Source organism: Scyliorhinus canicula, chromosome 15 (genome assembly GCF_902713615.1).
Source record: "Scyliorhinus canicula chromosome 15, sScyCan1.1, whole genome shotgun sequence".
Taxonomy (NCBI): Eukaryota; Metazoa; Chordata; class Chondrichthyes; order Carcharhiniformes; family Scyliorhinidae; genus Scyliorhinus; species Scyliorhinus canicula.
Window position 1 is genome coordinate 37498498 of NC_052160.1, and position 17088 is coordinate 37515585.

Sequence of the window (17088 nt, forward strand, 5' to 3'; positions counted from 1 at the left end):
CCGGCTGCTCCCGCCATCCCGACGACCCCCCGATGCAACATAACCACCATTCCCCCCTCCCAGTGCCGGCCCCGCCCACTACTCCTCCAGCGTGGGAAGAAAGCCCGCGCTTCCATCTCAAACCCCGCCCCCCAGACCCAACACGCGGGAAAAAGACGGGCACATGACCCAGCGGGACCGCGAACAGATCCCCAACCCACCAGCAGTGAAAAAACGAAAAAGCACCCAAAAAAAAAATAACAGCCCCAAAAAGCAGAACAGCAAAAAGGCAACATCAAACACAGCCAATAAAAACAAAAGGATACCAAGGAGGACAGAGCCTCTGGACTATGTACATCATTCCCCAGTCCTCAGTTCGAGTCCAACTTCTCTGCCTGGACAACGGCCCAGGCCTCCTCCGGAGAGTCAAAGTAGAGCTGGCGCTCCTTGTAAGTGACCCAGAGGCGAGCCGGCTGTAGCAGACCAAACTTCACCCCCTTCCTGTGAAGCACTCCCTTCGCCCGATTGAAACCAGCCCTTCTCTTTGCCACCTCCGCACTCCAGTCCTGATAGATCCTGATCTCTGCGTTCTCCCACCTGCTGCTCCTTTCCTTCTTCGCCCATCTCAGCACGCACTCACGGTCAACAAAGCGGTGAAAGCGGACCAGCACCGCCCTAGGCGGCTCGTTCGGCCTGGGCTTCCTCAACAGCACTCGATGGGCCCCCTCCAGCTTCAAGGGTCCTTGGAACGACCCCGCGCCCATTAATGAGTTCAGCATCACAACCACGTAGGCCCCCAAATCCGAACCTTCCAGCCCCTCCGGGAGGCCCAGGATCCACAGGTTCTTCTGACGGGAGCGGTTCTCCATCTCCTCCATCCTTTTCTTGTGAAGCGCCTCGTGCGACTCCACCTTCACTGACAGGCACAGGAGTTCGTCCTCCATCTCCGAGGCCTTTTGCTGTCGCTCTGATCTCCGCACCCTGAGCCATCTGAGTTGCCATGAGCTTATTCAGCGAGGCCTTAAAACGGTTCCAGAATCTCAGCCTTCAGCTCTCTGAAGCAGCGATGGGGCAGCTCCTGGGCCCACTGCTGCCGGTTCCCTGCCCGCCGCCATCTTGTTTTTCCTGCATCGCACCTTTCTTTGCTCCAAAGCCGATTTTTTGACCGCTCCGCTCCTGGTCCAGTCCATCCACCAGCAGATAAGCACAGTGGATGTGTTCCCACCCAGGGAAAAGTCCAACCAGTGCCACTGCGGGCCCTTAAAAGAGCCCAAAAGACCAAAAATTGCGGGAGCTACCAAACGTGCAGCTTAGCTCTGCATCACCGCAACCGGAAGTCCCCATATCATCATCATCCTGTCTTCCACAACTAAGCCAATTTTGAATCCATCTTGTCAAATTATCCTGTATCCCACGTGCATTTGCCACCTTTATGTCTCCCATGTGACACCTTGTCAAGGGATTTGATGAAATCCATGTAAACAACATCAACTGTGCTTACCATCATCTACACAGCTGGTCACCTCTTCAAAAAATTCAATCAAGGGCAGCACAGTGGTTACCACTGCGGTCTCAGAGCGGGTCACTGTCTGTGTGGAGTTTGCATATTCTCCCCGTGTTTGCGTGAGTTTCGCCCTCACAACTCAAAGATCTGCAGGATAGGTGGACTATGCTAAATTGCCCCTTAATTGGAAAAAATGAGTTGGGTACTCTAAATTTATTTTTTTAAGTTTCAATCAAATTGTTCGGCAAGACCTCTCGTACCCTGCCACAAATTCCATTCCATAGATATTCCATCTGAACCTGAACCAGTTTCTAACATCTGTGTCCTATTTGACCTCTGCCTCAGCTCACCGCCTGCTGAAATCCTCATAAATACCTGTTGTTTCTGGACTGACCTATTCCAATCCAATCCCATTCCCCTCCATCATCTTGAACGCTCAAGCTATACTGCCCATGTTTTAACTCGGATTGAGTCCTATTCACCCATCATCTCTGCCCACTGATCTATATCGGCTCCTGGTACTTAGTTTTAAAATATTCATCTTTGTTTTCAAGTTGTTCTGTGACCTCATTCCTCCCTCTCTAGCCCTCCACCATCTTGAACTCTTTTACACATTACCGATATTACAAAGTTAGCACAACAGACCTTTCCGTCCAACAGTACTATGCTGGTATTCATGCTCCACTCCTTACACCTTTTACCAATCCTCATGGACTGTCTCAGCTGAAGAGTTACCGACAGAGTGCAAAAGTTGGGAATGTAGTAGAGGGTTTTTACTAATGATTGTAGTGGTTCAAGTAAGTTGTAGACAGTATTAACAAATTTTTTTTTTAAGTTTCATTGTAAGCTTGTGCAGAAAAAACAACGAATGAAAAAGCAGATATAATAGACTTAACCAAGGCAAAGAAGGTCTCTCTACCGCATATGTGCAAATTTTTTAAGTGAACTGCCCGGAGTGAATGTCTTGGCAGAATGAGCTGGAGTGTCAGTGGGGGACATTCTCCTCCCCTATCTGTCAGTCTCTGGCCAGTTTGCTCCAAACTTTGGTTACATCATCTTGCAGTTATGCAATACCCTCTGCTGAATTTTGCCCTTACAATTCATTTGATTTGCTCATTACATACATTTGTCTGGAGACCTACTTGCATAAAAAACCTAGCCTGTTTTTCACTTCTAATGAAGTATTCAGTTTTCTTATTCTTTCCTCGTTTAATAACTTTACACCTTTATTTTTTCTTTACCTGCCCAATTCCTGTCTCTTACCCTTTTGCAGCTGAACCAAATTCCTAAATTTAAAGTTTTTGTGATCCCCAATTTATCCTTTCCACATGAACCCTGATCCCAGCCTACACCGGATGGAGCCTGTCCATCCAAGCAACATAACAGGCAAAAGGTTATTTGGCAAACCTTTCTCAACTATTCGCATCAATAAATGTTTGTTATTTATTGCTAATGCAGCAATGACTTGATCTAAATCTTTATCTACAATACTTTAAAACATCCCAAAACTTAGAAATTCTGTTTGAGTACTAGAAACCAAATTAAAGAACCTTGACAGTTACAATCTCAATACCTGAACCACATGGAAATTATATGGGGGATAGGCAGTCTCGGCAGGTGAACACATGGCTCAAGGGAAACAATATTTTCCATTGTGTGGAACATTGCCATCAGTTTGAAATGGGAAGGAACAATTGGCCTCTAAATTCCACCCCAACCACCAAATCCCTGCTATCCTTCAACATGTGGTGAACTATGGAAAAATGTATGCAACAGAGAGACTGAGGGATCTATAAGATTTGACCTTTGCACCAATCATCTATACAAGAATAAAAGTGGGAGAGATCCAGGAACAAGGATTATCTCCTAGCATCACTTGGCAGGGACTTCAGCTTTTCCTTTGAAGGGAAAGTTCTATATATTGGACAAGTATGTCCACCAATAAAACTCAAGGCCATGGGGCAAGTAAAGAGCATATTGGATCCCTGCGACCGTAATTTGGTTATAAACTATTAATTAACTGATGAATTGACTGCATTATATGGAGTACTTTGATAGAACACCTACCCACATTGGCAGAACAGGTCTCATGACTGACTTTTTACCCAACCCAGGAAATCTAACGTAAACCACAGTGACTATTATTGCAATGAGACTTTTAAAAAGCAATTTGGTTCTCAACAGCACAACCCATCTCTTCTAGCACCCCACCCCAAAAAAAGATTTAGGCACCTCGAGCCAACAAGTTATTTGCCAAGTGATTTTTGCATTACTCGAGCCAAGAGCACCCAGAAAGCAAGACATTCCCCATTATTTGATGCTGCTTTTGCATTCACGGCTCAGTTAACGCAGCAAAAGCCCTAAATCTGGTTCAATTTATGCAGCACATTATCCTATGAGAACATTTTATTAACTTGAAGAAAAGACAATATAGCTGAGGTAGTGAAAAGGTTTTATTTACAACCCCATTGAAAATCAGCACAATGCAAAGGTAAAACCTACTATTTCCCACCCCCTATTGCATGCAAGATAAGAGTCAGCCTTAACACAATAAAATCAAGAGGTAGCACAGACAAAAGATACAAATGTTTTATTTTGCAACCTGAGCCAAGAGTTTGAAGGAATGTTTACAAAATGTTTTGCTACTTCCACACTAAGTCACAATCAATACTCAATACTAACAAAAATACAAAAGAAAGGCCCAGCTTCCACAAGAAGCCAAGTTTACAGTCCAATAATGTTTTAGAAATTGATTAAATGTCACTTCAAAATAGTCTGGAGAAAATGTAATGAAGCGGAGAGTTAAGCACGCTCTCCCCGGATCCGCCGTGCCAGCTGTATGTCTTTGGGCATAATGGTCACTCTTTTGGCATGGATGGCACACAGGTTGGTGTCCTCAAATAGGCCAACCAAGTAGGCCTCACTGGCTTCCTGCAACAACAAACAGTTAATTCTTCAGAGAACACTTGCAACAGTTCAGTCCTGCCCCAGTTCTTGTTGACAACTGCCAATTCCCAATAAAATAACAAACAAAGGCCCATTTAAATATTACAACTCCTCCAGTAATGTGTACATGTAGTAATTTGGATGCCGTTTTATTAACTTCAATTCTCTTCCCACAAATCAGTTCCCCCAAGGTTTCTCAAGTATCAAAGTACTTGCATACGGACTGTTAGCAAGCTAGTCATTGAAGTTCAGAGATGGAAGCAGGCCATGGAAAATAATTAAATATGGATCAAATCCAGACCAAAAAAGCTTTATAATCACCAGTACTACATTATTACAAAATAATTAGATCAATTAGGATTATAAGGAATTCCCATAAGAATGTCTTGAGGGATAGTCAAAACAAAGAGCAGAGGGAAGCAGGACCACACTGCGTGTTTAACAGCACACAAAATAGCTGATCATAAAACAGATTAGAGGGGCTGGATTTGAAATCAAAAATTAACTTCTATCACATCCCAGCTGATAGATAATATTACTGTCTGCCAAGCAGAACCACTAAATTTGATAGCAATTATGCAAAAAGAAAAATTCGAATGTACACCAATAAAGGTCCAATATTTTTTTTCAAACAAATGGATTAGTATATTAGAGCAGACAATCGCAGTTTCAACCATGGTCACAAATATAGGATGCCATACCTGTAAAGCTCCAATTGCAGCACTCTGAAACCTCAAGTCAGTTTTGAAGTCCTGGGCAATTTCCCTCACCAGACGCTGGAAGGGCAGTTTACGGATAAGCAACTCTGTGGACTTCTGATATCGTCGGATTTCTCGGAGAGCGACTGTACCCGGCCTAATTGTGGCAAGACAGGTTAATCAGAAATACAAATTCACGCCAATGATTTAACAAGGCAAAGCAGTAGGAGGGCCAATCCAATAAGTAGCATTCAAATTCCAAAAAGGGATCGACATTGACCACCCTACGCACCAAGCCCGGTTTAGATAAAGTTAAAAGTGAAATTCGCAGACACAAGGGATGATGGGGCACAGATTAAGGGATTGCCGCGTTGATTTGTCTCCAAAAATGAAGCAACCGATTTACAACAGCTACTCCCGAGTACAAGCCACACGCTCACCTGTAGCGATGAGGTTTCTTCACTCCGCCGGTGGACGGGGCACTTTTCCGGGCTGCCTTGGTGGCCAGTTGCTTCCTGGGCGCTTTGCCGCCGGTGGATTTACGGGCAGTCTGTTTGGTACGAGCCATCTCCACTCACCGGATCTACAGACAGGAGGACAGTCAGTATAGAACGGGCTACTCTGCCGCTCACTGAACCCGCCCCATACTGAGTGGCGGCGCCCACTCCAATCAGAGCAAGCGGAGGCGGGATTTGCACCAACCTGAATTTTCGCAACGAAATGGCGGCCGTTTGGCAGCCTACTGGACCACAGGCTGGGAAATCACCCAACCGCGGGGTAGAGGCGGACCCCACCAGATCAGGCAACCACCCTAGGCCGGGGCTCGTCCCATTACAATCCCAGCCGAGTGAGTGGCCGACACAGGCCGCAATCGAGACGCCGATGACTGGAACCGACCGCTTACATGACCGCTCCGGGAACCCCAGTGCCGCCCGGAGACAAACCCCAACTCCGGCTCACTCTCCAAACTGGAGACAAAAAAACACAACGCCTCCGCAGGCCGAGCCCGGAACCCCGACCACCGCACGCTGCCAAAACCCCAATTCCCCCCCAACCACACGGACCCACAAGCCGGCGGCCGAACCGAAGACGAAAACTAGCGAAGCCAACAGATTACAATCAAATGCTGGCCAGAATTTGAACAATAACAAGTAGCTGGCAGCGCTTCACCACTTACCAACCTCACCACCTGGAATAGGAGCCGCACTGTGAGTTGCTGCCGCTTTGCTGCTACTATTTATAACCTCTCTGACATCATTCCAGGGTCAACGTTCTACAACAGACTGTCCTTGAAGCCCATTGGTCAGCCCTCCTTGTAGCTATTGTAGTATGGTAATGAGCTGCGCTGGCCCCGCCCTCTTGCTCGGATTCTGCACAGTTCCTCCTTCACGTTCACGCACATAAACAAGAGAATTATTATTACAGCAGTCGAGAGCTATATGTTCATGTAATTTAACCTGCTCAACGCAAACACCATCTGTCCCTCTTTCCAAAACCTAATGGCTGTGTTTCTCATTTAAAAAAATATATATTCAAAGGCATTTAAAATTCATGTTGCAATTGATATTTACATAATTACATATTGCTTCCTCCCCTATACAATCGAGTACTTTTGTTTTTGATGATGGCGGGGAGGGGGAGGCAGTTTTCGTATTTAATTGTATGCGAGCGCTGGAGTTGTCCTCAAGGCACCTCTCACCCACTCGTTTTCCTCCCACTATGTTTTCATTCAGCTTCAAACCGGTTTGCGTTGTTGCGTAGTTTCAATGAATCTCCAGAAAACATTTTCGTCATCTTTAAGTGGCTTACACATTTACTACCAAGCGGAAGCTGCCATGAAACTCCGGAATATCGTTAACATGATGACGAACTGCACACGCGAGGTTTATTTTCAGAAACCATAGATTCCCTCACTTGTATCTTATTTATACAAAACGTAACTATTTTAAAACCGGATATTTTCAAGAGTTTTAATGTTTGGTTAGCTCAACCAACTCCCGAATGATTTGGGGAGTAGGCTAGGCTACGATACTGCATAACATATGCAAAAAGGTAATCCAATTTTTGTTTTTATAAATTTAGAGTACCCAATTCATTTTTTCCAATTAAGGGGCAATTTAGCTTGCCCAATCCACCTAGCCTGCACATCTTTGGGTTGTGGGGGCAAAACTCATGCAAACACAGGGAGTATGGGCAAACTCCACATGGACAGTGACCCAGAGCCAGGTCGAACCTGGGACCTCAGTGCCATGGGACAGCAGTGTGTAATGAAATGCAGATAATGATATGCAGGCAGGCAGCTAATGAACACAGAGAACAGGACATGACCAATGAGCAGGTAAGACACTGAGGGGTGGTATCTCACTATAAAAGGCATGAGGCGCTCACACTCCGCCTCTTTCCATTGATGAACATCTACAGAGTGAGTCAGGGTGTATTTACAGAATCACACCTCCAACACGTGGCTAAGAGCTAGTCTGGTTCAGTCAGAGTAACCACACTTAGGTTAGCAGAGAGTCAAACTCATAGAGAACTGTGCTACTGGTTCAATAAATCACATTGAACTAACTTCAAGGTCTGAGTACCTTTTGGTTAAAGCTGCATCCTGTTGCAGCCTGTGTTATCCCAGAGTACATAACACAACACAGTGCTAACCACTGTGACACCTTGCTAACACTGTCCACCATGCTGCCCTGTAATCCAATTTTAATGCAAGAAAAAATGCAGACTTTCTGGAAATACATAGTATATAGTACTTTCATTTAAATTACTATTGGGGTTTTATTATACAGAAAGGGACACCTCCATGAAAAAGACAGAATGTTTTGTTTGATTCATTTTATTACCTTTATCTCCTTGCTGTCCAAGGAATAGATGGAGGCCATTAGTCCCAAACACCTGTAAAGTCATCCCCTATTCACTTATTTGAGGGGCTGTTCCTCCACTAAACCGGTTGTTGATCTTCAGCCAGATGATGTAGAGAGTGTCATCAGAGGTCTGCCCCATGTCAGGGTGGCCTTGAAAAGTGAACATGTGGTTCCCACCAGCATGCTTGAGGATCTGCCACAATCAGTGGTCACTCCAAGAGATAGTTTATCTTATCAATAAATGTGTAATGAAATTTAAATTTATTTGGTAAGATTAATTGTGTTTTTCTGGTTCCTTTATTTCAAGAAAATGTGTTTAATTGGATTACACCTCAATCTCAACATTAGCAATGTTGCCAATATGCCAATTCTTGTTCCCATCACGAACCAAACAATTGCTCAGATACTGGACAAGAACCCCAATATTTTATAAAACTGTAAAAGAATACTTTGCGCCAGGAATAATTTCATGCACAAGTAGAGATATGGTATAATTAAACAAACGTTACTAACTTTAACATCATAAAGACAAATAGATTTCAATTACCAGTTAAACAATGCTTACCAATACTATGAAACAATATAAACTGCTATCTTTATCTCCAGTCAAACAAAAACCCATCTCAGGTCATGATCCACTTTTAAATGCAGTTAGTAGACTCAGAAATACTTGCTATAAAGAGATGTCTTGGATAAATTTGAGAAAGAAAGATCCTTCAAGAACCAGCTTGCAGAATCTTGCCCGAGTCAAAATACTGTTTAAACTGCCAGCCTTTTCTGAAACCTCTGTTCTGTTCACAAGCAAATCTTTAACTCAGTGTCTGGAAATGCTGCTTGTCTGGTCTGTCCCCAATCAAATTTTTAACTGACGAGGAGAAACAGCTAGTCTGCTCACAGACAGATCTAACCTCACTGTATTGAGACCACAGCTTCTTGTCTGTTCCCATTCCAATCTAAAAGGTTTTAAATTGCAATCTCAACACTTCACTGCTTCAGCCCCTGGCTCCTCGCATTAACTACATAATCTTACTGAAACTAAACACAATGGGCGAGATTCTCCGGACTCACGACGGGTCGGAGAATAGCGGGCGTCGGAAATGTTTACGGCGACGCTGTTCCGACGCCCTCCCGCTATTCTCCGAACCCCGCAAATTGTCGGAGTCGCGTTTCCCGACAAACGCCTCCTTCCCGCCCCTGACACGACCAGAATCGCCACTGAGAGCCCCCCCGCTATTCACCGGCCCGGATGGGCCGAAGTCCCGACGTCATGGCGCCCTGTTTGGACGTCGTGAAACACACCTGCTTTTTAAATTCGTCAACCAGTCGGCCTGGCTGACGACTGCTTGGAGGAGGTCAGGGCACCACTCTGCGCACCGCTCAGCGCACCGTTCAGCGGACCGCTCGAGTCTGGCCACAACGGGGAAGGCATCCCTGGGAACGGGAGGGGGTCCAGAGCGGGGGCAGTGGGGGGGAGACGGGGGAGGCAGTGGGGGAGACGGAGGGGGCAGTGGGGGAGACGGAGGGGGCAGTGGGGGAGACGGAGGTGGCAGTGGGGGAGACGGAGGGGGCAGTGGGGGAGACGGAGGGGGCAGTGGGGGAGACGGAGGGGGCAGTGGGGGAGACGGAGGTGGCAGTGGGGGAGACGGAGGGGGCAGTGGGGGAGACGGTGGTGGCAGTGGGGGAGACGGAGGGGGCAGTGGGGGAGACGGAGGGGGCAGTGGGGGAGACGGAGGGGGCAGTGGGGGAAGACGGGGGAGGCAGTGGGGGAGACGGAGGGGGCAGTGGGGGAGACGGAGGGGGCAGTGGGGGGCGACGGAGGGGGGGGTTAGGTAGAGAGTGAGCCGTCCAACCCCGTAACAAAATGTCTGCCACCATGCCATGGTGTGCAGGTGACGAGGACACGGCCGCTGGTTCCCCTGTGGCTTCCGGCCACAGGCCACTGACGCACCCGTGAGGAGGCCATAGTTTACTGGCCGTTGGATGCAGAAAGTGACCAGGGGTTAGGCTGACCGCGTGTCAGCAGCGCGACCAGGCCACCGGGACACACTGGTATCCCATGGCTGGCGGCTGCCGAGGTGTCGACTAACGTCCGTCTAACATGTCCCGTTTCTCTGCCCCCCACCACCCTTCTGTAGGTTAGCACGATGCATGGGAACAGAACGGCTATGTTCTGCGCAGTGGTTGGGGCAGCTCTACTGGATTTGGAGATGCAGCAGCATCCACACCCACAACCCGCAGTGGCTGCAGGGCCAGCTGCAGCAGCAGAGGGAAGGGCCGAAGAGTTGCCAGTCGTCGAGCAGCATGGGGGGGGGAGGAGGAGGAGGAGGAGGAGGAGGAGGAAGAGGAAGAGGAGAGAGTGAGGGTGCAGCCACGGCGTCAGAGGCGACGACCAAAGCCGAGGGTGTACCGTGTCCGGCTCTCTTTCCTAACAATGCCGGACATCACCTGCAGGAGAAGACTCCGGCTGAGTAGGCAGACGGTGATACATATCTGCGAACTCCTGTCGCACCTCGCCCCACGTGGAACGGGGGGAGGACACGCGATCCCGGTAGCCATCAAGGTGACGGTCGCTCTGAACTTCTATGCTACCGGTTCCTTCCAGTCTCCGAGCGGGGACGTCTCTGGGATCTCCCAGTCATCGGTGCACAGGTGCATCCGGGATGTGACCGACGCCCTCTACATCACCGATCGCTACATCACCTTTCCCGAGGACCGAGCAAGTCAAGACTCACGAGTCCGTGGATTTGCCAGTGTGGCCGGGATACCGAGGGTTCAGGGGTCAATCGACTGTGTTCACGTCCCCATGCGCCCGCCTGCTGTGGACAGGGACGTGTTCACAAACAGGAGGGGGACATACTCCATTAATGTCCAGGTGGTATGCGACCCCCACATGAGGTTCATGAACGTCTGTGCAAGGTTCCCAGGGAGTGTGCATGACTCCTACATACTAGCGCAGTCGTTCATCCCTGCGATGTTTGAGGGACGTCCCCCCCGGCTGAGGGGCTGGTTGCTAGGTGACAGGGGTTATCCGCTGAGGTCTTGGCTGATGACGCCTATACGGAGGCCTCAGACCAATGCGGAAACACGATACAACGAGGCCCATGCAGCAACCAGGGGTGTGGTGGAGCGCTGCCTTGGCCTCCTGAAGATGAGATTCAGGTGCCTGGACCGCTCCGGAGGGGCCCTGCAGTACCAGGCCGACAGGGTCGCTCGCATTGTAGTGGTCTGCTGTGCGCTGCACAACATCGCGATGCAGAGGGAAGATGACCTGTTGCAGGAGGCGGAGGGAGAAGCTAGTGGCAGTGGTGCCAGCACAGAGGAGGAGGAGGAGGAGGAGGAGGAGGAGGACGCTGGCGGAGTGGCGGGCGCAGCACGCAGACACGACCCAGGTGCTGGTGATGTCCAGGAGGCGGCACGACGGCCCCGCAAGGACGGCGGGCACGCGACGTCATGGTGGCAGCACGGTTCACGCATCGCATGTGACGTCCCCGATGAACACCAAACCACCACCTGCATCGCTAGTCATGCAGAGGGTCACCACACAACTGCCACCACCACACCCCCCCCCCCCCTCAGTGTACACTGCTCCACTTCGACATGACGCTTATCACTGGGTCCAGACCGAATGGCACAACATTGATGGCTGTGTCAGCGGGTGTGATCAGTGCCATGTGGAGTGATGACAGCCCGCTCTGCGAAGAGCTGTGAGCTCAGAGTCGTTAGAGAGAGTCTGACCCATGGCAATAGCTGAACCATCCACCTTGGTGGCCGCTGAGTTCGTCACTGACACTCCATCACGTGCCCGCGTGGGCTAGCTCTGGGTGGGGGGTAGGGGCAGGGACTGCACACCCGGCACCGAGGTTTCACCACCCGTCACCCCCAGCGACACTCGGTCACCATCACGATTCCTGTGGCTGTGGAACAATCACACGGTATTACAAGTAAGGTGGAACAGTGCGTTTAATATTAACAATTATTTACAGGTGCCCTAGCCCCTACAACTAAACTGTGCCCTTCACCCGTGCCAACTTACTCAGTGTCTATCTTAGTTGCCTTACGGGCCCTACCACTACATCTAAGTGAATCCCCAGATGATACAGCAGGAGTGGAGGAGGATTGCTGCGAATCGCCCCCCTCAACTCGTTTCTCCTTGGCCAAGCGTTTCCTGGGGCGACCCGGCCTTGATGGGCCAGGCTGCTCTGCGGGCGTCTCGGGTGACATTGTGCCACCCTGCTCTGCCTGCTGCCCACCCGATGCACCAGGGATGGGACGGGGGGAGGCCGAGAATTCCGGGACGTCCCGTGATGGAGTTAATGGGACGGGCCCCGAAACCTCCTCCTCCCTCGGGGAGCCCGGTGGCCCCCGGGCCTCACTTTGGGACAGAGGTGCGAGCGGGGAGGTTCCCCGTCGCACCACCGACACCTGGCGCTGCCAGTCCTGGAGGCCTGCAACGGTATCCACCAGGATCCGAAGGTTTGCAGAGACGGAGTCCAGGGAGTTAGACATTCCCGCCAGGGACTGTGCGATCTCAACCTGAGTGTGCACGACGCCATCCAGCACATGTGTCAGGCGGTTGATGCTCTCGGCGACTGACTGCTGCGACTGGCCAATGACCTGCTGAGACTCGGCCATGGCCCGCAGGGCGCCGGCAATGTCGGTTTGGCTCTGGCACATTGCTGCCTGTGAGAGGGCAACCCTGTCCAGGGCCGAGGATGACGCGTGCACATTAACCCCAACGTCTTGCATAACCTGACCCATTGCCTCCACCGCGGATGCCACCCGTGCGGTGTCGGACTGGGTCTCTGCCATGAGCGGCACCACTCCCTGCTCTTGGATGCGGTTCGACTCCTCTAACAGCGTCTGCAGAGTCTGGAAGGAAGCCCTCATCCCGTCATTGTTTCCCTGGGTTTCCTGAGGCATCGGCTGTGCGGGTGGGTTGAGAAACTCCAGGAACTCCGAAAACGTCTGGGAGCCAGCTGCATCCTGGGCCTGGTCTGGCCTCCGCGAGTCCGGGCCCTCTGTTGCTCCGACCTCCACCTGCTGTACCTGCTCATCTGTGATGTGCCAACCAGACTGTGCCCCAGGAGACTCATCACTAAATAGGCCCGCCGGGGTGTGTATCTCTGGGATGATGGATGTGGTGGGAGAAAGCAGTACCGCAAGCCCGACGCTCTCAATGGTTAGGTCCTCGTCCATGGTGTGGGGCTGCTCAGCGACAGGAGGGTTGTCCCTGGCCATTTCTGGTGGTGGTGGTGGACTTCGAACCCTCTGTGCGTCCTGGTCCGCAGATTGGGTTGGGGCGGATAGGGCCGCCCGCTGATCGGGCACCCTCTGTTGTGAGGCCCCGGGTGAGGTGGCGGCAGATTCCTGTCTCCGTCTGCAGCCAGACGGCCCTGGTCGTTCGGCATCACGTCCTAGGGAAGAGAATGAGACGGGTTATTTCGATTTGCTTGGCAGGCCGCTGGACGGTCCCAGTGGGCAGGGTGTGTGAAGGGACAGAGGATGGGGAGGTGTCCCAGTGGGCAGGGTGTGTGAAGGGACAGAGGATGGGGAGGTGTCCCAGTGGGCAGGGTGTGTGAAGGGACAGAGGATGGGGAGGTGTTCCAGTGGGCAGGGTGTGTGAAGGGACAGAGGATGGGGAGGTGTCCCAGTGGGCAGGGTGTGTGAAGGGACAGAGGATGGGGAGGTGTCCCAGTGGGCAGGGTGTGTGAAGGGACAGAGGATGGGGAGGTGTCCCAGTGGGCAGGGTGTGTGAAGGGACAGAGGATGGGGAGGTGTCCCAGTGGGCAGGGTGTGTGAAGGGACAGAGGATGGGGGGGGGGGTGTTTGTCAGGGAGGGTTGTCTCACTTGCTGCAGTTCCGCCAACCTCGCATTGCGCGATATCGCGGGTGGCAGACCCCCCAACAAGGTCCAGTGCCCTCTGTTCAAAGGTGCTGAGGGGGTGCATGTTGGGCGAACCCCCTCCAGTCTTGTGCCGCTCACGGTGGTTATGACCGGCATTGGCCTGTTGGGGGAGGGAACATAGGTAGATCATTACAAAACGGTAGGTATCAGAAGTCCGTTCTGATACTGGCACAGTTTGGGGGGGGGCAAGTTGTCATCAGATGATTGCATCTCTCCTCGGGGCCAGAGCGCTGGGTCTGTGACAACTTTGTGAACCACCCTCAAATAACTCTGCCCCAATCCCTCTCCCCCCCCCCCCCCCGGGCAGTTAAGGGGGAGGGATGGTTGTGACTAGGGGGCACCCTCATGGCACTTACCCTGGCAGACCTGGTGAGGTCGTGTAGCTTCTTTCGGCACTGCTCTGCTGAGCGAGGGGTGTGCCCCACAGCACTGACGGCAGCAGCCACGTCACGCCAGGCCTGGCGTACTGTGCTGGCAGGTTGGCGATGCCCTCTCCGCGGGCGGATGATGCCCCTCCTCTGCTCCACGGCATCGAGCAGCGCCTCGACGTCTGCATCAATAAAGCGAGGAGCAGCTCGCCTAGGCTCCGACATCCTGCCCGACAGATTCTGTGGTCGCCCGCGCCTTTTTACGGCGTCGGGCGGCGTCACATGGGCGGGTTCGTGTCGTCGTCGCGTTCCGTCGTCATCACGCACGTAATTGACGCGGCCGCGCTGCTAGCCCATTTCCAGGAAGTGAATCGTTTGGGAAATGAAGCCTTCGCGACCGTCGTAAAACGGTCCCGATTTTTACGACCGTTTGCCGACTTTCCGCGGGTGCGGAGAATTTCGCCCAATGTCTCTAATTATCTACTCCCCAGGGAACCCTCTTAATGTTTACAAAAGCCCATTAGCCCAACTTCAACAAACAATATCCCTGGCTGGAATGAATTATGATCTTACTTTTATGATGCTTTAATTGCACATCTGTCTCCAAAACGTCTACTGCCTTTCAAAGATTTTTTTTAAAAAGCAGGACTGCAGCAGTCACATACTGACCAAGGCTTATAACTACTGCACCAAATACATATCATAAATCCATGCAGTGCAGAAGAAGGCCATTCAACTCATTGAGTCTGCACTAACCCTCCAAAAGAACACTCCCCCACCTACCTCTCCCTATTCCTGTAACCTAACCTGTACATCTCTACACACTAAGGTGCAATTTAGCATGGCCAGTCCACCTAACCTGCACATTTTTGGACTGTAGGACGAAACTGGAGCACTCAGAGGAAACCCACACAGACACAGGCAGTCACCCAAGGGTAGAGTTGAACCAGGGTCTCCAGTGCAGTGAGGTAGCAGTGTTAACTGCTGTACCACCGTACTGCCTGAATAAAATACATCTGAAATTCCTACATTCATCAACTTATTCAAAAGCAAAATGCTGTGGTTGCTAGGAATCTGAAGTAAAACGATATAATGTTGGAATGCAGGCCAGGCAGCATCTGTGAAGAAAGATGGAAAGTTAACGTTTCAAGTCGGTTACTTTTTCTAAAGTGCTTTTCGGTGTCCTGGGTGACATGACGCAATATAAATACATTTTTTAATGTGGAATTGAGGTATGCAGCCCAGTTACTGGGTTGGAAATTTGCAACTACTGTATTGAAGCTGGAGATCCCAATATAGATGATAATAAGATCATTGGGCTCAGACTGGGGAAGGAGTAGATGAGGATTTAGACTGCAATGCTTGAGGATGTTCCAGACTTATTTTCTCCTCCATTTCCTTAAGGTGCTGACTGCTGACGAAAACATTCCCTCGGAATCGTATGGATCGGTGATGGGTTTAACACTAAATTTGAACAACTATGTTTTTCTGCAAACCACAACAGTGAGTCCATCCAGTTATTCCACCACTTTGTCTTTGATTGAATTGCACAAACCTGGAGTAACTGGCTGAACCAGAGATTGAACTGGGAATGATCTGTGTGACCAAGTTTCACACCAGCCAGTGCAGAATCCCAAACCCTCCAGTATTTTCTGTGCACCCACTCAGTAACCCCTTGCACTGGATGCTGCCTCGTCTCCAGTCATTCTCTGCTGTAATTGCAGATATACTGAAAGTCAATGGTGCGTGTGAACATAAATCATTCACTGTGCCCACGGCAGCTATGGCTCTATCTCACTCCATCTTGTGTTACATGACATCAACAGCAGAAGATAGAAGCGGAAATTCAATTCTACCATTAATCTCACCTCCTGGAGCTTGGCAGGTCTTCACTCTGATGAGGCACTCATCATTGCTGAGCAGCTTCTGATTTTTGTGTGTCGCCAGTTTAAAGGCGACACTCCATACGAAACAGAGATCTAGTCCCCGATGAAAGATTAGGAGAATAGGCTTCTCCTTCTGGAGGAGCTGGTAGGACAGAATGACCAGCGCTAAGGAAAGGAGTGGACTATTGCAGTGAGAAGACTATGATCTTTGTTTTTAAATTTAGAGTACCCAATCATTTTTTCCAATTAAGGGGCAATTTAGTGTGGCCAATCCACATAACCTGCACATCTTTGGGTTGTTGGGGCAAAATCCACACAAACACCGGGAGAATGTGCAAACTCCACATGGACAGTGGCCCAGAGCCAGGATTGAACCTGGGACTTCGACGCCATGAGACAGCTGTGCTAACCATTGCGCCTCCATGCTGTACTGAAGACTATGATCTTAGGGACCTGAGGAGCGGAACGATTCTTTTGCAAAGGCCAGAACAGAGAGGATGTGCTGGCTGAGGAGACAGTGAGTTCAAGGAACCAATGCTCAGAATGGTGTGATACTGATGTTAAATCCCAGTTCTTTTCTTCCAATTTATCTTCTCCTTAACGTCCTTCTGTGTCAAGCACATCAGTGCCCTCTCACTGGTCAGTGTTTCCCAGTCAGCATTCTCCCAGTCACTATTTCCCTAATCACTGCTCACTCCACAGTCAGTGCTTCCGAAATTGTTGCAAAGATGGTGCAAGGCTTGACCCATTGTAGTATAAGGGTGTGACACATAGTAGGGTTAATGTGGGACTGAGTACAGTGCCACCCAGACTGATGCAAGAGAGCACTTGACCTACACCAGGGTCAGTTGAGTGTTGGACAGAGCCAAGTGTATCAGCAAGCATGGAGACAACTACTACCTTGTACCCTTAACTGTATATTTGTAATTAGTTCT

The 17088-nt window shown here is 50.3% G+C and overlaps 1 protein-coding gene across 1 annotated transcript; it reads right to left on the bottom strand.

Annotated features, from left to right (window-relative positions):
- Positions 1 to 3918: 3918 nt before the first annotated feature.
- Positions 3919 to 6456, bottom strand: LOC119978541 (histone H3.3A). The gene is made up of 4 exons (XM_038820262.1): positions 6305 to 6456; positions 5568 to 5710; positions 5131 to 5284; positions 3919 to 4414 (listed from the first exon to the last, which is right to left on the bottom strand). The coding sequence occupies exons 2-4, from the start codon at positions 5693 to 5695 to the stop codon at positions 4286 to 4288; spliced, it is 411 nt and encodes a 136-aa protein (XP_038676190.1). The 5' UTR covers positions 5696 to 5710; positions 6305 to 6456; the 3' UTR covers positions 3919 to 4285.
- Between the last annotated feature and the right edge of the window lie 10632 nt (positions 6457 to 17088).